General features: G+C 31.2%; 1 protein-coding gene across 1 annotated transcript; it reads left to right on the forward strand.

Annotated features, from left to right (window-relative positions):
* The first annotated feature begins 1,593 nt into the window (after positions 1-1,593).
* Positions 1,594-25,308, forward strand: LOTGIDRAFT_199735 (hypothetical protein). Its single transcript, XM_009048655.1, has 2 exons — positions 1,594-2,496; positions 24,677-25,308. Exons 1-2 carry the CDS (start codon positions 1,632-1,634, stop codon positions 24,964-24,966), a joined length of 1,155 nt encoding a protein of 384 aa, XP_009046903.1. The 5' UTR covers positions 1,594-1,631; the 3' UTR covers positions 24,967-25,308.
* Positions 25,309-26,077: the final 769 nt, after the last annotated feature.

Raw genomic sequence — 26,077 nt, forward strand, 5'->3', positions numbered from 1 at the left:
AATTTAACAAAATGTTTTTATACATAATCGTAGCGCGATGTATGTAAACGTGCCATATAAGCCGTTTAATTCATCATATACAATTTAATATCGGACAAATCGCTGAATATTTCTTTAAATATACGGCATTTTCGGATAACGACTATGAGTTATAACAGAATGTTAGATATCATCATAAAATATAAAATATAAGATATTTCTCGCATATCATATATAATTTCGGATAATATACTTCATTATATCCACTGTACCAAAGTGTCATACATTGTTGAAATTTTTCTAAATCTCTTTAAAGGGATTCGCGATTTATAATTTTTAGGTATGAAATTTTCTTTTAAATTAGAAATAATTTTGATCTACTTTGCGTATATGGTTTTTTGTATATTTTCAGCTGTATGAATAAAACAGGTGGCCATTCGGCTAACAAAGTATTTTCATACCCAGTTGCTTTCATCTGCCGATATTCCGTATAATAGAGAATATATAGGAAAATGTTTTGAATTTTTGAATTCCAAATATCTTTAAGACTGCGTGTATTTTTAAGTAATTTTTGAAAAAGTCAAATAGCGCGTAGGCTATATGTTCCGTATGTCCCGTATACTTGTGGAACGACGTCTATTACTGGCTTCAAAGAATTCCCAAACTTAATGTAACCTTACCTAAAGTCAAAATAGGTTTTTATGAACTGAGTTTTAAAATATAAAGTTTCGAAGATCGCATACTATTATCGCATTCCGTAAAAGACTCTTCTTACCTTATAAGAAGCGCAAAAAGTTATGTCACGGAATTCCAAGTTTCAAGTCCATACACGTTAAGCAGTATCCTTGAATTTTTGAAATTTTAAAAGAAATTCTTTTTCGGTTTGTTCAGCATGTTCCGCTATCACTGGAGAGACTAAATAAATGATTTTGCCATATCAATTCGCCTTATAACTCTGTCGTCTGTCTTGATATTGAACGTTTAATTGATGAATTGGAATTCGTTTGAGACCAGCATTCTACTATAAAACTTTTCCAACTTTAATGTATGCATGTTTAGGAAAACAAAAGAAATGGTATTAGGGTTTGGCAATGTAATATTAAAGTTTTGCTCTACTTTGATTCAAGTGGACCGCTTCAATATAAGAAGGTGAAAAAATATAGTCGGCGACAAGTGTATCGTAAGGTGACCAAAATACAACTAAATAGAAATTGTTTCCTATGTAAAGTTGGCCACAATGAAAGGTAAACGACGTCTTGGAGGAAATTATTTGCGCACGCGTATTGTGGTTTTCTAGATGCGCAGTGGTTGATGCGCAGGTCGTTGGGTTACAGCTGTCTAAACATGGAGGACGACTAAAGGGGGAGACTTCGATTACTAAGCGTACGTAATTGCCCCCAAAACAGAACGAGCCAACCAGAAGATCCCTACCAAAGGTTACAATAAGTGACAGTTTATCATTCTTTATTGTTCGATCGTTTTTGATTGTAGGAATGACGATGGAAAACATGGGAGACATTCCCAGCGATCAACAAATCAGTGAGTCGACAGTACCGCCCGTCAGCTCGGCGGACGAGGAATATACAAATCCACAGGAAGAACTTGAACCTACAGTGTCCAGAGCAGAAGCAGTTCCCGTTACTGTGAGCAGCATGATCGACAGTGGTGATTTCCGCTCTCACATGGGTGATGCTACCTATCACACATTGAATGGAAGGATGAGTCCGAACTACAGTCCAAACAATAGCTATGCGACGCTAACGCCATTGCAGCCGCTGCCACCTATTTCTACAGTTTCAGATAAATTTAGTCATGTTCCTTCATCAAATGTTAGCGGAAGTTTTACTTTAATGCCACAAAATAATGGACTTGGAAATGTGATGGATATGAGTGCTTACCGTTATGATAAAATGAGTATGGGAATGAACATGGGACCGACATTAGGAGCTACGCCAATGACAATGATGTCACCCAATACACTTCAATCATATCAACAACACGGATTCACATCATACGGTTATGGACAAAATGGATTAGGATCGCCAGTAAAATCAGAACATTGTCACAAGATGATATCACCAAATTCGTTTGACTCGTATGTTGGATCTCCTATGCGTATTGAATCTAATTCATCTAGGTTACATTCACCAAATATCATGATGTCACCAATGAATGGAATTCATCACTCGGCACCTACACCTTCACCTCATAGTGATAGCCCTCAAAGAGATCTCAGAGCAACTACGTCAGGACTGGAATCTCCTGACAAACAAGATTTAGAAGAAATAAATACAAAGGAATTGGCCCAAAGAATAAGCAGCGAATTAAAAAGATACAGCATACCACAAGCAGTTTTTGCGCAGAGAGTTTTGTGTCGGAGTCAGGGAACCTTGAGTGACCTACTTCGAAATCCAAAACCATGGAGCAAGTTGAAGTCGGGTCGAGAAACGTTCAGGAGAATGTGGAAATGGTTGCAGGAACCAGAATTTCAGAGAATGTCAGCCTTACGTTTAGCAGGTAAAGTTCTTTCAAAGTTGTCTCTTTATGAATGTTGTTAGTTGTACACTATTCTATGTACTAGTATGTGTCAATGTTTGTATATTCTGTGATACCTATGTCATGCTATCCATCTTATTCCAAATCTCCATCTAGTTTTGATCTAAGATTCTTGAGACATCCACGTGCTTTGTGTTTTGACTAAAATGGTTCAATGAATTGACTAGAGTTAAATGATCGATCAAGGGTTAAGATTATTGCCATTATCTTTGCCGATAACTAAATGCTAGAAGCAATATTGTCACACTTTCATCATTGTTAACAACCAAATTAATTTGTAGTAACAATTAGCTTTTATTGTTGTGATCAGAGGGGTATTGTGTATATTTGTAGTAACAATGTTGTAATTTACTGTTATATATCAGGAGTGTATTGTCTGTATACTTCATATGGCCCTGTTCATATACCACAGTTAGTTATACCATATTGCCCATGTTCATATACCAGGTAGTTATATATATGATACTGCCTCTTCCATAGTAGGTCTTTGTGATATTGCCCTGTTCCATGAAAGTGTTGATATTTATTGTGTTCATATACCATAGTAGTTCATATTGCCCTGAGCTTAGTGTAGAACATATATAATTTAGATATGCCCTGTTCATATACCATACTTGTTATTTAAAATATCACCACAGGATTTTTTTGTGATATTGCACTCTTTATATACCATCATAGTAATAAACTAAGATGATAATGGTCTTTTCTGCAAGAATCTTCTTTGATATTGCCCTTCTTATATGGGACAAGTCATATACAATGGTAGTTTTTTGATATTACCTGGCTTGAATAACACTGAAGATGCATTATTTTGATGTATATAAGGTTTAGAATGTTTTAAAATGATTAAAGTAAAATCACAGTTTTAAAAAATCTGAAAGAAAGAAATTACTGTCACCTGACAGAAAAATGACAAAATGGATGAATTATTTATCTGTCTTTCTAAACTATTATTTATCAGTGGAAGATAATTCTAAGTCTTGTCAATTAATGATGAAAAATGGACTAGGATGAATAAAGGCTTGTTTCATGTCAAAATAAGGTAGCACTAAATGTTTAATGAGTACTATTAAATTGGTGTCCTCAGTGCAGATGGTGGCCTGTGCCTTAACAGTTGGTTAATCAGTCAAGCATGAAGGTTCTATATCAGAAGGATGTGATATTTGATAAGCTTATAGTAAAGGTTCAAAAATAGTGTGGATTAGGATTTGTCAGGGATATTGTCAGCCATATTATTTATTAAGCTTATATGGACAATTAGGGGCATTCATTTAATTATTTAACTATTTTTGTATTTTTAAATATTTCGATACATCTTTTAAAATGGATTCCATTATACAAAATGTTTTGGCCCTAGAATTTTTAGCCCAATATACAGATAGTGTCTAAAATATGCAATTGATCTATGGATTACTTAAAGCATTGTGTTTCCAGATAGCCACAATATTTAAAGAATCCAGTAAAAGAGAATACCAGTTCCATAATAATAACATTTATTTTTGTCTGAATTCACCTAATGAAATCTTGTATGAAGGCCTTGCGTTCTGATAGTTATAAAACACTCCCTGTAATATTTTTATAGAAGACTAAATAACGTAAGCTTACTTATTTCCATTTGACTACTTTATTAGGAGAGAAGTTAATTACGTTCTTGACTACTGACTATAACAATAACAAAAAGCTTCATTAGCAGTGCCCTCATTATCATGCCTTTGCTTATAAATTCATGGGAAAGTGAAGTTGCTTTGTCGTCGTTGACGTGTTTTCTCTCTGAAAACTGTATTCCAGCTAGGCCTATTGTTTGATCGTGGTTATTCACTGGTCTCAACATGTGGCTACCGAGAACTGAAATCTCAATTTCCTCTATGTCTCTCCTATCGTAATCTCGTTGCCTGGCAACCTCTTTTGTTTCATATGAAGAGAACAGGATTCTCTGCACTGGTCACGGTGAAGGATTTTTTATTCGATTCACTTGGATGCTTTTGTAATAATTTTCTATTACAATAACTATATTAGGGCATTCGTGTTTATGTCCGGTTTATAAAAACTACCTGACGCATGAATTCATTTCCATTAGGCAATTATTATATATTGTAAAATTAGATAGCTAAAATGTATTATTTTTTATTATATGGAACAGGATATTTGTTTAATTAGTGAGTCTTATATGTCTAGTATTTTTTATTTACGTCCACATAGTTATATTAGAGAATTAAGTTATTAAATTTGAAATCAGTGAGAATTGTAAATAAATAGATATTAAAATGAAATGAAAAAATATTCGACTATAAGTGCATTAATTTCTGTCAAAAATTAATTCATTTGGAATCGCAAATAATTAGATACAAAAAATGACGAAAGACAATTGAACTAGTAAGGGACTAATTTCTGTCTAAATTTATTCTAAAAAACACTGGAATTCTAAAAAAAAATTTTTGAATAATTTCCATACTAGGAATGATTAGTCATACATCTCAACTAAGACAATCAAATAACTAGATACATGACATCATGGATGGGAAATAACACAGAATAAAACATAAGGATAGACTAAGTTGATGTACAAACAATAAAACGTCATGACATGATGATAAAGGAATTATGACAGTCTGTTCATTATTGATATATATTTACCTTGTCACTATTCTAAATTAGAAATATTTCTACTGTACTTTCACGAAAGGTTACTCACTAGATGAATTGAGATAAGAGTAAATATCATTGATCTATACTTTTCAAATCAAATAAAAAATACTCAACATAATGATGTGCTGCATGAATTGAACATAATGTTTTTGGATGCAAAAAAAAAATCATGGAATTCTATTTTACCAAGAAACTATAACATAAAGTAGGCCATTTTCTAGGGAGTCTAATAATATTTAATAATTTGATAACAACCTGCTATCAAGCCAGTAGCTATCTTACATATTGATGTGAATTAAATATTGTGTTTTTGAATGCAAAAAAATCATGAAAATCAAACTTGTCTTCAAAACTGTAAGAAAAATGTAGGCCATATTCTAGGGAGTCTGCTAAAATGTAATAATTGGTCAAGTTTGTAAGATAATTGATGTATGCTACATACAATTTGATGTTTTGTTCTAAGTTTTGTTTTTGGAAGCAAAAATTTCATAAAAATCGAATTTGACTAAACAGCAAGGGACAAGGTAATACTATGTCCATAGACTATATTCTAAAGAATCTCTCTAAATTCGATATTTTGGCCATCTTAGTCATTGACTCATATCTTTGGTGTCGACACTAAGTTTTAAATGACTATTAATATGTATATTGTGTCAATAAATTACATGAAATATGTTTTGTATTTCATAGTGTCAGTAGAAGTAATTTGCCTAAAAACAATGAAGTAGATTATAATTTAGGGGATTGTCCATGGGATAGAGACAGGGGAAAAGATTACATGTACAACCACATCTGTTCATGAATACAGGATTTTAACCAAACTGTGGATAACTGTCTCACCTCTGCAGCAATAATTAAGCCATTGTTTAGGGCTGTTAGCTCAGACCAGTGGTCACTGTAAGGACATCTGTTCAGTTTACCCTTGTTGTTTGGGAACAGGAAACAAAGAGGATTGATAGTAAATAGTTTATTAGCAGCCTAGCTTGTTGTTATAGGTTTCTGTCCTGTACACCTGCTTTGTGACCTACATTGAATATGAATTCTATTTAGATGTCATATATATTATTAATATATAAGCTTGTTATAGAAATATATGTATAATCTATACATCCTGGAAGTAGCCTCAATTTATTACTATAGATATATTTATTTGCAATGAAATAACTTAAATTTCTTAGTTTGAATGCAAATACATTATAATATCATTCTGTGACTGGGCTTAATGCCAATTTTTCTTTAAGAGAGTTCACATAATTCCATGCTTATTTCCTATATTATGCATAGGGTTGTACTAAAATGAATTGAATTTGTGAAAAGTCTGCATAACCATATATATATATAAACAGACCTGCCTCCCTAGTACAAGGAGGATAAAATAATAGGCGCTCTTTTAGCATTATGAAATTCTCCTGTGATGTATAAATATGATGAGCAAATTAATTAGATGATGTTAATTAGAAGATTATTAGACCCATATATAAATAGACTGATTATAATTGTAGCAGATGGGATTCATTCCTACAAAATGAATTATGGATATTCTAAAAACTTGGCAGAACATTGAATGGGGACATTCCTCTGTATATTAGATGGGCTATTAGATTTTGAAAAGATGTATGACTTCCAGGGACAATAGAAGAATAGACGTGAGAAAGTGGGACCCAAGCCTGACCGTTATTACAATTTTGCAAGCTTTTGAATTCCTCGGCATACTCTTTTATACACTGTTAGCTCATTATTTCAGTTTCTAAACAAATAACAAAGCACTTCAAGAAACAGGTTACTTGCATGAGATGCATAAAACTCCCCAAATTGTTGGCAAAGAAAACACACTTTCAATTCAATTCAATCATTCATCATTGTTTTATAGTGACCAGTTGTTAAACATGCTCCTCTGGTAGTGGTTTTGGTCCAGGTTTACTCAAGTTCTGACAGAACCTAAGGAATGTCATGTATTACTTGATCTTGCAAACGCTTTTGGCTAGTAAATTGTTATATGACTTGGTATAGTATGACAATATTTGATTCAAATGGTAGGTAAGCTTTCTTAGTAATCATATACCTAGGGCATTGATAAAGCCTTTGACCTTGTTTAAGGTAACTATCATAGAAACCAACCATTTTGGATAAAATTTCAACTGTTTTAGATAATCCTCTGAAGATATTTTCATTGCTTGAAGGAGAAACAGAGAAGGGAATTTTATCTTTTTTTCAAGACTCTTCTGTAAATCAAAAAATAAATGATAAATGTATTTGCTAGTGTTTTCCTTTGAGTCTGAGTAGAATGAAATGATAATGTTGGTAGCCTTGTTTCAAATCACCACCAATTGTGAGGAAAACATGAAAAGATAAGGAATCGTAAGACAAACAAATGATCACAGAAACCAGGAAATTAAGAGAAAAACAGATCTGAGAATGTTTTTTGTTATTATCCAGTCACACATAGAAATATTATTTCATGACTTGGTTATTGCCTTTGATTAAACCAGTTATTCACTCTGATAAACCACTCTAAACCGTTTCTGTATTTTGTCAAGTGACCCTTACTTTTCGAACCATCTGTGTTTCAATTTCAACCATCAACAAACTCTCAGACTTCGTGATAGATAAGATGAAATTAAATGGAGTTTTACGTCTAATTTTTCGGATTGTGAAATATGAAAAGGGTCAAAGATAAAAAGGGTACTGGAAAGTGGAAGGATACGTTTTGAATAAGGCCCATTAATGATTATTTGAATAAGAAGAATATAACAAACCATTTCCAAAACCGGTTTTATAAATATGAGCGGTTAAGGTAAAACAGTTGGTTATGTTTATCAGCTGTAAAGATAGCTCTCCATACAATTGCTTCATTTTATCACATTTTTTAACAAGTATTTTCCATTTAGCTGGAAAGGGAAAATAAAAGACTTTCTCCTCTCGCAGACTGAATGAGTGAATGTATAGGCTAAGTTGAAGTTGATTTGTTTAGTTTGCTGCAGGAACAAGTCATCTGTTATCAGTGGTCCTGAGTTTTTAGTTCTTTTGTTTGGTACTTCCATTTCTATAGTCTTTGATGACTTGTTTCTACAGACTTTTTTTTTGGTGCCAATGAATCACACCAGGAATATGCAATGACATTTAGTTAAAGTAGCTATCCCAGATAGGGTTGACAATGATCAATGTATAGCAAAACTATTCTGACCAAATATATCTGCAGTCCCACATCTTTGGAGTCTCAAACCTACTTTATTTCTTCTACTCTTCTACTTGAACTCAATTTTTTGTTTGTTTTCAATGTTATTTTATGTTTTCTTATTTTTTTCAGTTATTATTTCTTGTTTTTTGTTTTGTTTCATTTTAAGTTATTTCAATTTCAGTCTTTTAAAAAGAACCAAAATATATCACTGAATTCCTACATGCAGTTTGAATCAGGTATTGAGATTTGCTTTGCGTTGAATCATCAAACTAATTATCTAATTAACAATAACATTTTGATTGAAATTAATTAAACATTGATTAACATTCATTCATCCCTTATCTAGACACTTCATTCATCCCTTATCTAGTCAATCGTTCATCTCTAATTATCCACCTATTCATTATTTCCACAATTCACCCAATTCATTCCTTTCCTAGTGCCAATCCTTATACCATTACTAATAATCATAACAAGAAAGTTTGACCTCATTTCAGAAGCATGGAACAAAATATTCTATTCTCATTATCATCCAATAACCCCCATTTTAGAGCATGGACTCAACTATTTAATAAATTAGATCATCCCATTTAAAAAATCAAGGGTAGAAAAAGCTTGTGTTTTGTCATTTTCAGGGTAATTTTTATTTCATTTTTGTGATTTATGCAATCAGGAAGAAAATTTCTATTTGATTTGAACATTTTTATTTAATTTAAACATTTCAATCTAATTTAAACATTTCATTTTCTTTAAGAATGAATGCATCAATGTTGAATTCTTTTTGAATAGTAGACACATTATATTGAACTGTCATAAAGTAGTTTTTAGCCATCTATCTGTTAAGCTTATTCATTCATCTATATATTTGATCACCTTTGCATTCATATTTTATATCCTGATAGATTTAAAGGCCGTGAAGATGTGTTTTTTTGTGCATAAGTTCAGATTTTTCCATCCATTTTGACAATTTGGAAAAGAGCTCTTGCTTTAAATTTTCGAAAGCCATACATTTTTCAGAATATGTTAATATAACATTTCACTGTTTAAGTAGTGCTCAATACATCAATTGTATTAGTGATGTTGAAATATAGTTCAAATCAGTTGTCTGAAGATCATATAGCATGAAACTCTGAGTAACAACATGATTCCAGTTCTGTTTTATAGGATATAGATAGTAGATTTATACAAGATATTTCTTTGTGGGCTACATTGAAAATCCAGTGACATGTTTTATTTCAAATCATACATGACTGGCACTTACAGCAAACTTCAACATCACTGCAGACAATGTTTTAAATTACGCATGATATTGACATATAATAGAAAATATCTTTTGAAAAAATATTATGAAGCTTTTATAGCATGAAATCATGACATTGGTTGAAATGGTTCAAGCTATGTCTGTAGGAAGCTAAGCATTTATTGTGAAGCACATTGCTCTAATTGACATAATATCCTTTATTCATTATCAAATCTGGAAACCCTTTTGAGATTTTTTTAATGAGCTCTAAAATAAGTAATAAAAATGAGCATAAGTGATTCATTTAATTTCTATGATTGCAGCTTTCTGAGATTTTATACAGTGGGAACACAATTCTTTTATTGTGAATGTGAGCAGCCAAAGCCAAGCCAGCCTATTTTTATGCCCTTCCCCTGATCCCCTGTAGAAGCACCACTGATATGTGCCCTTCATGAAATAGCAACAATCTTTTTTCAGAATTGAAAGTTGAAATTTTATTTTCGAAACAATAGTGGAAGATATCTTTAACTCTGATTTTGATATTTCCACAAAAGAACATACTCCAAATTACAATGTATTTCGAAACAAAATTTAATTTCATGTAAATACTCAAAGAGAAATCTTCAAAATGAAAGATAAAAAAGTTGTAAAATGTATATAGCAGTAATGATAATAGTATGGTTTATTGAGTATAATTAATAAGTGTAATAGATAGATCTGTAACAACAACAATATATATCTATAGTTTATCAATATACAACAGACAGATATATCAACACTCTTCTACTACTTCATTCATTCATATCCTAATCACTGAATGGCAATACAATCTTGTATTGACGATTCGTCATTTGACCTCCACGATCAATATATGACCTTGAAATCTCTAGGGAAGTAGACATTAACACACATTACTGTACTCAAGAGTTAGGGAATTTCATTTCTCGACAAATTCAATCTGTAATTGATGTCATGTTCAGTTAAGACTGGATGATAGAGAGACAATATTTACGACATTGTTGCCGTTAAATAATAAATTATTTTTATGTCATACTTTATTGAAAATGTAGGCTTTGAATTAATGACTACATTCTTATTTTATTGCAAACGCTTTATAGTCATTTGAAAATAAAACTTTTGATAATATTTTTATCTGTAGATTTTAATATAATTAATTGAAATACATGGAAATAAATTATTATTTAGTAATTTCACAAAGCTATGTTTGTCTAATCGCTGCAGTAGGAATCTTGTGTGTAAAAGGGTGAATTGATGCATGCCACGATACACATATATTGCATAGTTTTATAATTATTACAATATCAAGCAATCCTACAAACATGTAACTTGACATCAATCAAATGAAAAATGAAAATTGAAAGTAGAAATTCTATTTATGAAACTATTCTGACTCCAGGGCCAGTGCTTTTAAGATTCTGCTTATCACTCTCATAGGTAGTTCTGACTTCATTTCCAGATCCATTTTGAATGACAAATTATTAAGCAATACGAACCAAACCTAATTTATATCAAATTGTCTTTTATTCTACTATCTTGATATTTGCCTATTAAGATTGCATGAAAGGAAGTTTTCAGTATAGCTCCCATTGGCAATATATTTTTCATTTCTTACTGCAGCACACTGTGTCTTAGTTTATTGTGACTTTTGAATGTCTTGACACTTTTTCCATGATAATCTAACTAATAATAGAAGTTACATAAAATATTTTACAAGAAACAAAGAAATTTTCTGTGATTGATGGATTTGTAAGAAATTGAAAGTCTTGAAACGAAATTTGAATTAAACAACTATAAGAAAGTTGAAAATAATTTTTGCTTTTATTGTAAATTGCAGATGTTTAGAATTTCAAATCATTTGGGCTTTGTAATTAGACAGCGCTTGTTAGCAAACTTTTCTTTGAAATCAGAGGGGATTTGGTTCAGTCAGTATTTGAATTGTTTTACCAAGACCTCATTGAATTAGATGTTACGCTTGATGATTTAAACATGTTGTTTTCACAGGCTTTCATATTAATGAAATATTCAACTCTAGTAACGGTCTGTTGACTCAAAATAAAAATTCTTATTTTAAATAAATTTAGATGCTGACAATATTATCTCTTGTTTTAAGATTTCCATGCCTTCTGGCGTAAATTATTTACGTGCCTGTTATAATTAGGAAGCTTAAACAAGGATGTTGAGTTAATATGGAAGATTGTATACTTATTCTGATTGGATATTTTTTTTAGTATTACAATGCTATATAGGCTAATGTTCCGTATTTTTCATGCTAAAATTACATTTTCGATGGTCAATTAGTGTCAGAAACAGAAACGGTTCGGAGAAGCTAAACAGTAATACTGTTTACAGCTCACTGTCGAAATTTGAACCTTTTTAGCAATGTGTATACATAAATATACATGTTTGAAAATTAAATTGACAACTCACCTTTTTTCAGGACTCTGCAATAATGTAGAACGGTTAAGGACCTAAGAACCTTTTAAACAAGATGAATAATTCTCGGATACACTTAACTTCAATCAGAGCATAAACCAAAATAAAATGAAGAGTCAAATTATTAGTTTGAGATAATTTGGAAGGAATTATGCAATGTTCGTATAATTCTGGTACATTTGAACACTATTCTCATATATTCAAGGCCCACCGTAAATGGTGAACCATGGCCTCTAAAACCCTCAAAGATTTACCTGCTGCTTTTTTCGTATATATTCCAAAGTTTAAAAGAAATTAAGATTGTAAATAACCAATTAGATTTCTCAAGACTCTTCGTTTTCATTTCCCCTCATTTAACAACTCTTCAGCTATTTTTAGCTCGTCAGTCTTTTACAATTTCTTTATACGTTGGCTGGATGTCAAAGTACTAGAGGCCATGATTGTTGTGTCGAATTCATGTCAGTTACATGTGACGAACTTGAAATACTTGACAGGTTTCTTATTAATTATGCATGATGGCTGACCTGCTTCTAACAACAGTCCGAGAGGCAACTTGTCATCGTCGCCAGCGATTTAGAAAAGAGTTCATTTCCTTGCTACTTGTTCTTTGCAATTGTTCCAGCTGATGCAAGAGAAATCAGTGTGGGCCTGTCGTGAAAAGAGCTACAAGGTATAGAATTTGTGAGATGATTTCGACAGTTACACAAGGGGTCTGTAATCCAACATGGCAGCCAGAAGGAACAAGGTATAATTTACCATGTCCTGCTTGCTTGTTTTGCCAATGTTTTAATAACAAGTTACATTTTCCTTCTGTCTACAAATTATTTGGCATTTCAAGACTTGTTATTGATTACCTTGTTATATTGTCTAACCAAGTTGAAACCTATAGTCTCTTTCACCCTATTATACACTACTCAATGGGGAATTCCAAGTTTTTTCTCGAAAAAAAAAAGGCATGAAGATAATTGGGTCATTGAATGATTAAAGCTTTGTAGGTCTAATTAATCTTCTGATATTGATCTTGAAATGAGAATCTAAGTCTTCTAATAGCACCATGGGAATGAGTCCGTATAGACTTCTCTATATTTATAGACATATTGACAATAATTATGGATGTTTTATTAGCTTTTAAATTTAAATCAGGTACTCACAATAATGGTTATAAAGCTTGATATCAATTCATGTTTTCATTCAATACATGGGTCAATAAGTACAGTTTGATTGTGCTATAGGCTTTTGGAGTTGGAAATGGAAAAAGAAATTATTACTGTCAGAAAAAAAAAACTGTTACCTTATTGCACACTGTTTGGCCTTGAAAATCTTTAATTGGCTTTATCTAGAGTAGAATGTAAAAATCTTATTTCATTTGGATGAGAAGAAATTTGGTATTGTTGTATAGCAAAACTCGTGACAATCAATTGATATGTTTTCTAAACAAAGGCATTCTTTAAATACTAGGTCTTTGTCTTATTATATGAGCTAGAGAATTCGTCAAAGTTAGGAATTTTTATTGAGAAATATGACATTTACATCAGAATTGATAATAATGTTTTTTTCGAAAAGTCGACAAGCTGTTATCTCATGTAAAAATGTAAACATTCAGCCAGGCTATGAGACCATTTATAGAATTTTTTTATGAATGAATAATTTATAAAAGAAGGTAATCTGGTACCAGACACATCATATTATCATCAACACCATTTTAAATATTCTTGACTCAAAACTCTGTCATTATATATTCTACAGGTGTTGATCAAAATCACCATAAAAATAAGTTAAAACTCTACATCAAATGATGAAATGCCACTTTACATCATCTTTCCTCAGTCTGTAGATGGAGAGTTTAATGCCCTACCAGTCTAACTCATTGAAGCACAGGCTGTGGAATCAGAAAAAAATCAGTGGAAAATCATCCGCTAAGTATCCTTGGACTAGGAGAAATTACGCCATTTATTCTCATTAAAACCTAATTAAAAAAAGGGAAAAAAAAAACATCTGGCTGTGATAAATTCATGACACATTTTTATTTAAATGAATAATTAAAGGCTGTAATGATGATATGTGATATTGGTCTATCTTTATGTACATCTCAGCTGTTAGATATAATACACATTGATATACTACAATTTATCAGTTCTCAATTATAACGACTGTGATTTTTGTTTGAAACATTTTTAATCAAAGTATCCTAGGCTGTACTCAAAATCACTATTGAAAAACTTTTGGAAATTAAAATGAATGAATTCCATTTGAGTGCAATGTTGAACAGTTGGAAATGGAAAATGAGTAAGCTAATGCCATTGTCCTGGAAAATTTTCCTCATTGCACACTATGTGACTGTCCATTAGTACCTATAAGTAGGACGTAAAACTCTATTCATTTCATTTCATTTCATTTACTGATAAATGCTGTGTACACAAAACATTTTGGAAATTAGATTTTACATATTTTTTTCCTATATATGTATTCTTTTGCATCAGTTTAGTCCTTGAAGACTACTCCTCAAAAAAGAAAAAAAACATTTTGGAGAGGAAAGCTACAAAGATTTCATTATCATATAAGTTATGTATTCATCTTGAACTGAATAAAATAATCATAATTAGAAAGTTTATTTCAAGGAGGCCATTATTAATTTAATTCTTTATTAAGTCTGAGTTACTAGATAGAAGAAATGTTTTAAAACCAGCCATGTTGTTACTATAGCAACCATAAAAATAACAAAACTATACTGAAAACACCATTGGACAAATAAAAACAGTTACTACTACACAGGAGGACAATGTTCGTGAAGTTCGTATACATTAACCAACTGTTATTTCCCTAACACACTTTAATCACAAAGCTTCTGATGAAAATCTCATCTTTAAGAAAATGTTTGCTCGAAAAGTAAATATTCATTGGTGGCTAGTGTAAAGAAAGGCTGGAAACTGGTGGCGTCAGATCTCATCTGAAACCACCTACCAAAAATGTTTACAACTTTCGGCTCACTATTACATTAATTCTATTCTTGAAATTTATCAAATACTTGCTTGAGTTTTATTCACTGATAAGGGAACCAGTCGGCAGAACTTTGGAAATATTCAAATTATTATCAGTTATAAACCTAGGAAACATATTGAAGTCAAAATGTCTGGATATAAACAAACTGGTCTACCAAATGATCTGGAATTACAGGTATCATTGCCATCAGAGAAAGAATTAAATTGGTGCATATAAGAGGCATTAGTGTCCCCAACCTGCTTGCTGTTGAATCACTTTAACATAAACTTCTCTTGAATTAGTAACTCATTTTGAAAAATTCCTAAAAACATCGTCTTGCTTAGTTATCTAATGAAAAATAGTTCTTACATGACAGGAAAGCTATAAAGATGTAGAGAAGAAGGTTTTTATATGGAGCTTTTTCAATTTATATGATAACCATTAAGCCAATTGTGTATCTTTTACTGATCCCTGAGCGGGGTTAAAATGTGCAAATACGTCTTCCCATTAATCAATTCTGACATATTCGGCCATTTTCACAACCTAGCGTATTTAAATTGAGATACTTTTCTCCTGTTTTAGAACAAACTATAGCAAGGTAGAATCAAAATGGTGCTTCCCAGAGGTACTAAAGAGATCAGAAGGTCAGGTCTAAATTATGGCAAGACTGGAAGCTTTGAATATTTTCTTTAGTCAAGGAAAATTGATGAGGTAAAGTCGAGAAAGCTTTATGAATTTAAGACATTCAAACAAAATCTCCCAAATGGATTTTTGGTGTAGTTGAACAAGAAACGTGGCTAGCTGAAGACCTAGGGACCACCAATACCCATCTTTCAATTGTGGTTTTTAAGAAGAGATATAATTCTCAGTGATATTCTATTGCTTCTTGTAACTTTATTAGATAACGTAAAACAGTTCTCAATACAGCTCTCTACAGAATTCTCGCGTCAAATAGAGGCTGTAAAATCCTTGTCTATACTAATGTTATTGCCCTATTTGTGACTTTACGCTCTTGTTAGCAATGTGAGCGAATAAACTTGTTGCTAAGAGCTAGAAAATAAGATTTATGAAACGAGTCGTGGCATTGTGTTCTACACATAGTTCACTTTACAAATTTTACTAAATCTATTTTATGAATATCACATTTTATATTCTCTGTCGAGTTTTATTTTCTGATTTCACATCGTCCAATTAACTTAACACGGTAACAAAACCCAAGATTGCTGAGTACTTTGAGATATATTTCAATTTAGAGATATTATTTTTTATGGTGCTGGTAATTCGGACTGAATTTCTCTACTTAATTAGATTGTTGTCAGTTATAGAAGATTTCACTGCAAATTCATTTAATTTGAGACACAGACTTGTTTGAGAACAAATTTTTATTTTGAAATTATCTCCATCTGAAATGAAAACAATTTCCCAAAAATTTTTAGTATTGAGTATATCGGATACAATTTTTATGTGGTAAAGGTTAACTTTCTGAAAAACTTGGAAGAACAAAATTACAAGAATTAAAAAGATGTCGAGATAAAATTCCAGAGATTATATTAATTAAGGCATTAAGAAAAGGTTTTGCAGTCTGTAGGTTTTTTTTTTGCGAAATACTTTTTAGGTCTATGTTTTCTGTAAATGATGCTTTTGTTGCAAATACCTGTACCTTTTGTCTACATGTAAAGATCTTAAAAAAATTTTTTTTAATTATTTTGCTTGATCAATTTCGCACTGTCTTCCAATTTTGATTTTGTATTTATGCAAGGGAATTTTTAAGCTCCACAACCAATGCTTCTGTATATATAGTCTTCCTTTACCTTCTGCAGCCAGTTTCATTAAAGAAAGAACCAGTTTTATTAGAAATATGAAAACTACCAGTGCTGTATTATTACTAATTCTCCCTACCTCTGATGAAATACAGTTATAAGGAAGAAAATACATGACCATAAATAGACATTAGTTCCAGTTGATCTGAAGGGAAAAAATGATGGAGCATAATGATTAGGTTGAAATTTATCAGGAATAATAATAAAGTGTAAGCTGATAATTATGATATATCAGTAATGTGCGTGTAAGGCTTGTGATATGGACCATCAGAAATATTTACTACCAATTGAATTATTGTGGGAAGTTGCCGTCTGCTGTTTGTTGACTTTGGTCGTCTTTTCAACCTCCTCCCAATCAAATCACATCACAATCATGTCCAATTTCAATGTCTTGTTCCTACTTAGTTTTTAAAGGTCATCTTTGGTCAATCAAACCTGAAGAATTGTAGATCCACTATCCATTTTAGGGCAAGTTTTATGTTTAGGTACCAAATAAAATTTGAAGAAATTGCGATGCTTTTTCAAGCTTCCATACTTTAACCTGCTCTTCTAAATTTCTTACTGTTAATCAAAGTTTCAGAACCTAGACTTCTATTCCGTCTACCAATTGAAATTATTTTGAAAGAGCTTTCAGTCTTGGCGTTAGTTAGTTGACCTACTCAACACTTGGTAGAAGAAAGAAAATGGCTGAATGTAACCATGACCTTATAGAATGATATTAAGTCTTATATTCCACAGATCTATTATATAAATAAATTGGAAAAGCTATAAAAGTTGAGTGTGATAGAAGCACACATTACTTGGTCTTTACAAATATAAAGATAAACATTGAAAAGGTAGCTGAAATGCTTGGAGTTATTTTCTGTTTTAAAATAGTTCGTTGAAAGATAAAATAAAATAAAAAACGTCATTGAATGCTGTTTCTTGTTTCTCGAGACAGTAAATGTATCATACATTAGATCTTTTGTTCTTGTCTTGGAAGCCATGTTTGTACAGTACAATATTATACTTCATGAAAGGGTTTCGCTTCGATAAAAAAACATAACGGTTGGTAAATGCTAGGCTTTATAGAATAGAACTGCCACGGCAATTAAACACTTGCCGTTTATCTTATAGTAGTTTTTCCTGTCACTCGAACTCAGTCGAGTTTTAACATTCAACACAGCTTTTAATAACAGTAGCATGCTAGGTTGTGTTTGGTTCGTTACCATAGCGAGAAAGAGGCTTTTCTGCATACACTAGAATTAATCTAGTTTTTGTTCTATTGTCAGAGAGAATCAAATTTAGAAGCTGGTTAAACTTCGCTTATCTTCTACTCACAATACATGCAATAAATGTTCCTTCAATTAATTGAATTTATGTAATTTTGACATTTAGAATTGAAAAAAGGGTTTGTTTACCTAAACCAGTGAGTGAACATGGCAGACATTGTGTTTAGTGCCTTCAGAATGGCCTAGAATGAAAGATGAGATTGCACCTATCTCTACCCTGATGATTAATTCTATGATTAGTTCACAGTAAATTGGGACATTCATCTTGATCATATTTCACCTTGTCCATAATTTCAGGACAGTATTTTTTTATAAACTGACTGTAGGGCAGTGGAATAGCTTAATCTGTATGTGGGTTGGATCGTCGTCTGCTTAGCTAATAGATGCTGTTGTTACTCTTTTGCAGCTCTCAGTTGTGCATCGAATTCCTGTTTAACATTGTTTGTCATAAATGTATGGTAAATTTCTTGGTCAATGGCTAGTATAGTGCTCATACCAAATTAAGTAAAATTTCATTCCATAGAAAATCTGGACCCTTTTTTAATGTTTAAAAAATTATGCTTTTAGTGTGGATAAATAAAATAAAATTATTATGGATAGATATTTCTAGAATAATATTTACTTGCAAGGTTTCAATGTGGTTCTCACACTGTCATCAGGAATATAATGAGTGATCAAATGTTTAAAAATAGAAAATAGAACATTATAATAAAAATGTAACAAGCTATTTAAAGAACAGAACAAAACATCTTTAAAACTAGCAGACAAAAACACAATTGAAAAAGATAATCTGGTTGTTTTTTTTTATATTCAATTCAATGTTAAATGACAAGGAGAGAAACACTTATCAAAATCAACAAATGAGAGGTTCATTGGCTAATCGAACTGGTTTGGCTTTCCAGTGTTTCTCTATTGGTTTATTGATGTAGTAATTCAATAAAAGTTAGTTACTTGTCACTTTGATATCCATATTGGTCGACAATTTACAACCATATTTTATCAACCTACTTTATGACTCAATCAATGCTTCTGTGTATCAATACATCTTTTCACTATGTCATTGTGTCATTTCTAAGAGTAATTAAACTTTTGCATGGATTTTAAATAACCAAACAAAATAATCCACAACCATATTTTATAAATCTGACTCGATCAATGCTTCTGTGTATCCATATATCTTTTTATAATGTTATTGTGTCAACTCAGAAAGCAGTTAAAATTCTCATTTGAATATAAGATAATCAGCCAAATATTTATGTTTTTAGCTTTCTTGCTTATTTTATTAGACTTTGATGGAAAAATATCAGTACATACTTCTATCGAAAATCAAGAGTATTGACTCAAGAAAGGCTTTGCAGTCTTATCTAATGATAAAATAAAATTCAGGATCTTATTAGAATATCTGTGCACTAAAAGATACTATTTGTAGAGTATTTGTGCACAAAATGATAAGTGATGCATTTGAGTGAGTAAGTTTGCTCAAAAAATAGCATTCATCATTTACTTTTTTGAAAACCTAATATGGGTATAATAAGTGCACTTAAAGCAGTTACTTAATTTTAATTTTCTTGCTATAAAAGTGCGACAGTATAATACACTTCTTTGTTTTAAACTCTAGTCAACTAGTCTAGAGAAATAAGACAAAGAAACACCTGAGAGACATTTGAAACAGTATAAAACACCTGTCAGTTGATTTATACCTGCAAAATGATTTCACATCAAAGCTTTCAGCTAGCTACTTGGCCATTATGTTATCTTATTAGGCTATAATTCATATATAAGGGTATTCAAATGCTTTCAAAACATTCATTTTCTATTTGATGCTTTATTTAGTGAATAGATATGATGTTTAGTATTAATTAAGTTTTATATCTGTACTGTATGGCTCTGGATATGAAATGTAAACTGTTTCGTGCTGAATAGCCAAGCTTATGAGATTGATTGTATTGTAATTAAAATTTCACTTCAATTAGACCAACCAGGTGGAACTCGAATGTGTTGCCAAATTTTCAGTTCAACCACAGACCGACAAATTTTACTTATTAGAAGCTTACTTTTAGATTTGAATTAAAACATTGTTACCTTATTTAAATTTGATTTGACTTAAACATAGCTACTTTTAAGATTTGACTGAAACATTGTTACTTTTTAGATTTGACTGAAACATTGTTACTTTTTAGATTTGACTGAAACATTGTTACTTTTTAGATTTCATTTAAACATTGTTACTTTTTAGATTTGACGTCAACATTGTTACTTTTTAGATTTGACTTAAACATTGTTACTTTTAAGATTTGACTGAAACATTGTTACTTTTTAGATTTGACTTAAACATTGTTACTTTTAAGAATTGACTGAAACATTGCTACTTTTAAGATTTGACTGAAACATTGTTACTTTTTAGATTTGACTGAAACATTGTTACTTTTTAGATTTGACTTAAACATTGTTACTTTTAAGATTTGACTGAAACATTGTTACTTTTTAGATTTGACTTAAACATTGTTACTTTTAAGATTTGAATTTGACTTAAACATTACTACTTTTAAGATTTGAATGAAACATTGCTACTTTTAAGATTTGACTAAAACATTGTTACTTTTAAGATTTGACTGAAACATTGTTACTTTTTAGATTTGACTTAGACATTGTTACTTTTAAGATTTGATTGCAACGTTGCTACTCTTTAGATTTGACTAAAACATTGTTACTTTTAAGATTTGACTGAAACATTGTTACTTTTTAGATTTGACTTAAACATTGTTACTTTTAAGATTTGATTGCAACGTTGCTACTCTTTAGATTTGACAGAAAAATTGTTACTTTTAAGATTTGACTTAAACATTGTTACTGTTTAGATTAGACTTAAACGTTGTAATTTTTTAAATCGGATTTATACATTGTTTGCATTTGCATTTCTGTGTTAAAAATGTAGCCCCTCCATTCTTCTTATTGACTTCAAATGTACAGTGGTAAATTCAGTATTTAGAGCAGAATGATGAGATTTTAGCAAATTTTCTGTAACTTTAGTTATTGAAGAATCTGCAGTGATCCACACCCTCTTACTTGTAAGAAATATCTGATGTCGAGTAGTCTTATTCAAGAGTTCTCAATGATATTTTTACTAGCTTGCAATTGACAACCAGTTTCTATTCCTGCATTGTATGACTCCTTTGACAATTGGAGTTGACGCAAATCTTGTAGAAATTCGTCAGCTGTCATCGTTCACAGACTACTGTTACTATTCAACACAATTTCTTCTTATGAATGCCGACTATTTTCATTGCCTGCGAGGTCAGAACTTGTGAAAGTCTGTCCAAACAACATTTGTAGAGTTTTTCCCCCTTTGCGCTGAATGAAATCACTTATCGATTGTGATTCTTCCCAAGCATCCTTCCAACTTGTGAAATGATGAAAAAAGAAATCTATAAATCTATCAGGGAGAAGAAAGGGTGCAAATATAGTAAGAAGAGAAAAGCTTGTTTGTTATTGTCTTAACCATGGGAGCCAAATCAGATGGCTGTAGCATAAGACCGCAGGCTGAACTGCTTAACGTACAGTTAGAATTCTACCCGTGGCTTAAATGCCCACGGAATTCGTTCATGTCACGCAGCGGACTATTGGTAAATCAACCAACAGCCAATACAGTTTGTTTAAAGAAATTTGATTCCTTCAAAGGATTTTCGCTTAATTGATTCTCTGTTTAATTATTTCCCAATTCTACAAGACAATATGCTTTCCAAGTTTGGCTAATATTTGGAAACACTGCATTAATAAATTGGTTCTTCGCATTTTCGCTTGGTAGCGGCAACATTTGAATCAATAGATCAAATAGAATGCTTGTCTTTATCCTGTCATTAGATTTATATCAACATTAACTGTATAGAAACTTGTTTTATTGGTCATTTGTAGTGTTTTATGATATCAAAATCAACTTTTGGTCCTTTCCATCCCTTCGTTGTCAGAGAATTACATTGGGAAATATGGTCTGGCATAAAAATATGCACCCATCGTAACATTAGCATGATGTATGTTAAAAAAAATATTGCGAAATATAGGTATTATTTTTGATTTGTACCAATTATGGAAAAAAAATTCTTTATGTGAATTATATATTATTGATTAGGATAACCAATTTTTATCTGTAACATCTTTTTATGACAACGTAATTCTTGATGTGATAGAATTATTAGATGGAAAAATAACTTAACCAACAATATTTGGTTTGAAAGCGAATTGAAATTCTACTAGCCTATGATTTTGTCACTGTGGCATCTCAGACATTTTATAGCACACTGCCAACCAATTGCTAATTGAGTCAAAATAAATTCCCTGTTCTATTTAAAGAGCAATTTAATCAAGTTGTAACTGTCAGAAAACAGAAGACATGTTATACCAATTTATAAATTTATTATTCCTTCAATTTCCATAAAACTACCTAATTAGACAACTTCTCCCACTATGGCTCTTTTGTTATTACCATGCTGGGCGGCCATGTTGGTTTATTGGAGCTGTATTCAAAAACTAGTTGCTTGGTAACTGTGAAGACCAAATTGACAGCTGTATTGCTAAAGTTAGTAGAAGGGGTTCATTAACTCAACTAAAGCATTCAGGGTTCTTTGTTTTCATTCAGTTACCTATGAAAATCAACCAGAAATTAATCCAAAAGACTAAAGGAAATTAAATCATTTATTTTGCTGTAGGCTTGTGACATGAACTAGCTGATTTTCACAACTAGTCTCTATTCTAGTATATAGAAAAGACTGATTCACGCCATGTTATGTTCAGATTGACCTCAATAACAGGTGACAGATATCATGCACTTGTTCATTTTGAGAAATTCTATGGAATAAGCATCACACATATATTGCCTGTAATTCAGTTTTTGCATAAATTTTGTGTTGAGTAACTAAAATATGCTACAAAAATGCTGTATGAATGATGTTTATATTCAAAAGTTATAAGAATTGTACATTTTTTAATACATTTGAAATGAAGGAAAAATCTGAAGAATTATACATTCATGTCTGATCATGCCTTTATTATGACTGGATTTCATATAGTACTAAAGTAAATATTCTTATATGGGAAATAACTCCATTTATTGTTGCTTTGAATTGGAAGCATTGCAATTATAGGAATTTTCAGCACCAATATGTATATGTTGTTGATTTAAGTGATAACGAAGAACAATGTCAGCTCAACATTGGAAATATCAAAAGAAAAAATTGTAGCTCTGATATACTCAAAGAGTGATATAAATATTATATTTGCATTATTTAATGTTCATATATTTATTATCCAACTGAATTTTCTAGTTTTTCTCTTATATTTCTATATTTATTCTATTTGCACTATTATTAACTGTTGTTTTTTCTTGATATTTTTGCATGAATTAACTGACCTTCTCTTGCATGTTTAAATTCAATTTATTTTAACTTGTTGTCAACTTTTATCTGTTATTTTCCTGTTTGTCTCTATATATAAATTGTTGAGAGTTCAATTTTAGTATAGGATTAAATCATATTCAGAGCATAAGATATGTTTATATGTGTTAAATTATATTGCCACTATACATGAGTTATTGCATTTATTCAAGGTTTTTTTCAATATTTAGCCAAATTTTTGGGACCTACAGAGGAGGGGGTGACAAAGGAATTTAAATTTAAATTTGCTATTATTTTTGCACAAAATAGTTTTTTAATTTTTTGCTGCTTTTCATATTAAGCAATAATTTAATTTTGCTGCAATTTTTGTCCATTTGTTGCTTTTTATCAATTATTTTTTGGGTTCATGATTGAAAAGGGGTATGTACCAAATTAGTGCATTTTCCCAGAAACCTGCCTTGTAATTTTGACAGAAGTGAAAACTGTACCAGTCCTTGACGTTGTCCCAAAAGTTTGGCATTTGAACCTTTTTTCAAATATATTTACCTTGTTATATTTAACCATATTTCAAACCCTTCCATTTGTCCCTTCACAGGTACAGCTTTCCAACCTTTTCATATGTCACCAAACGGCAACCAGTCCAGCCCTCAAGGTGAGTTGGGTCAAGTTAATGGAAATGGTGCTATTCCAGAGCACAGAATCACCCCTCTTATTGTTGACAATTAGAGTTAAGTGAATACACTTAAATGTAATATATCATTTTAACTTCTCATGTAATGAAATGAGATGGGGTGCGACAAACATCTTGGAGGATACATGGCTACATACCCTTTTATACCTCAGTTATTTTGGCTTGGGTGCACTAGTTCTTACTTTTAAATTTGATTATTTATTTATCATGCATAGAGTAGATGCTTTTTAAATTCAATGCAGAGCATCCATTGGTCATTTATTGCACATTTCCTTTTAATAGAGAGTGGCTTCAGAATACATCATCCATCTTTTCCATTTGCACCTCGACACCCATATTGCACACCAAATAGGAAGCATTTTAACCAGAAAATTCAAATTGAACATAGTTTTGATGGTAAAAGATGGATGAAAGCTTTTGGTCACAATTTGAAATTTCTTACAGAGATGAAAATATCACCTTTAATCTTTTTCAGCCTGCAAGCGAAAAGAACAAGAACCAGATAAATCTATTGAAGATCCAAGATCCCCTAAAAAACCACGCTTGGTGTTCACAGATATACAGCGCAGAACACTTCATGCAATATTTAAGGAAACTAAACGTCCTTCAAAAGAAATGCAGACCACAATTGCACAACAACTTGGACTTGAAGTGACGACAGTCGCTAATTTCTTTATGAATGCCAGAAGGCGTTCGTTAGATAAGTGGCAAGACGACAATGGAAATAATAATCGTGAAAGTGCGTCCTCGTGTACGAAAAGTTAACCATTTTAGTGTTAAAATATCCTTTCTACGGACCTCATAACAACAAACAATATTTTTTTCATCGTCATCAAAACAAACTTGTCATCTATGATGCAAACCCCCCCAAAAGACAATTGTGGTTTATAAAATAGTGTGGGTTCTTTATACGCCCTAATTATCATATTGTATATTCAATAAGTAATTGTTATTTGTGTGTTAAATCATGATTTTTTAACTTATTTTTAAACTAACTAATGACTGGATTTGGTCATATTGAATCAGGTTATTGATGTGAAATTCTTTATCAATGACAATATCTTGGAATCTCAGAATGTTTATCAATAATCTTTATTTCTTAGTATTTATTTCTATCTTGAATATTTATTTCCAATTATTTGGTCCATGACCATTTAGTATTTAGTTATGTTAAAGGTGGAAATTGTTGATTTTATTAGTGAAGGCGAAAAATGGCACGGTGTTCAGTTTTTAACTTTATATCAAATAGTTAGACATAACCTTTTTCATTTTTTTTTAAACCGCACTATGTCCTAGATCAATGTTCTTCAAAGGTGACTATTACAGAATTAGGAATTTAGAATTATCAAAATAATTTTGGAGTCATGTCTGACTAATTGAAATCTTGTTTTTTCAATTTAAGTTGTGTTCTTTAAGAAAAGTCCATCCCGATCTCTTGTTATTTATTTTGCTAGACATATCAAACAGGACAAATTTTGTTTGTGAAATGTTACTGTGTACAATTTACTTTTTACCATTTTGAAAAAGCAGCTAGTCAGTTTTTAGTATGATATTTAATAGTATATTATTGATGTTTTGTACATAAATCTCCAATGTATATTACTATTAGATAGCATGGTCTATTCCCCAATGGAATTCTGTAACTTGTTTGGAAATTTTTTCCCAGTTTTAAACATGCAAAATATTTTGGTAACAGAAAGACAAGTTAAATACATCGGGGATTTGAACCAGTTATGTAGAAATATCAGTAAGTACAGTACTTGGCTTTTGTACAAAGTCAAATTTTACATGTATAAAAATTCGTGCAATATTTTTCACATTTATAGGAGGTTCTTGTTTTGTCTCTTTTATGACTGTGTGTGAGACTGTTTAATGT

Source organism: Lottia gigantea (assembly GCF_000327385.1).
Source record: "Lottia gigantea unplaced genomic scaffold LOTGIsca_126, whole genome shotgun sequence".
NCBI lineage: Eukaryota > Metazoa > Mollusca > Gastropoda > Lottiidae > Lottia > Lottia gigantea.

Bases quoted from the DNA above. Each gene is read 5' to 3' on its own strand.
- LOTGIDRAFT_199735 (XM_009048655.1), top strand. From the start codon at position 1,632: ATGATCGACAGTGGTGATTTCCGCTCTCACATGGGTGATGCTACCTAT. The intron at 2,497-24,676 runs GTAAAGTTCTTT...AATCTTTTTCAG, and splicing joins GTCAGCCTTACGTTTAGCAG to CCTGCAAGCGAAAAGAACAA.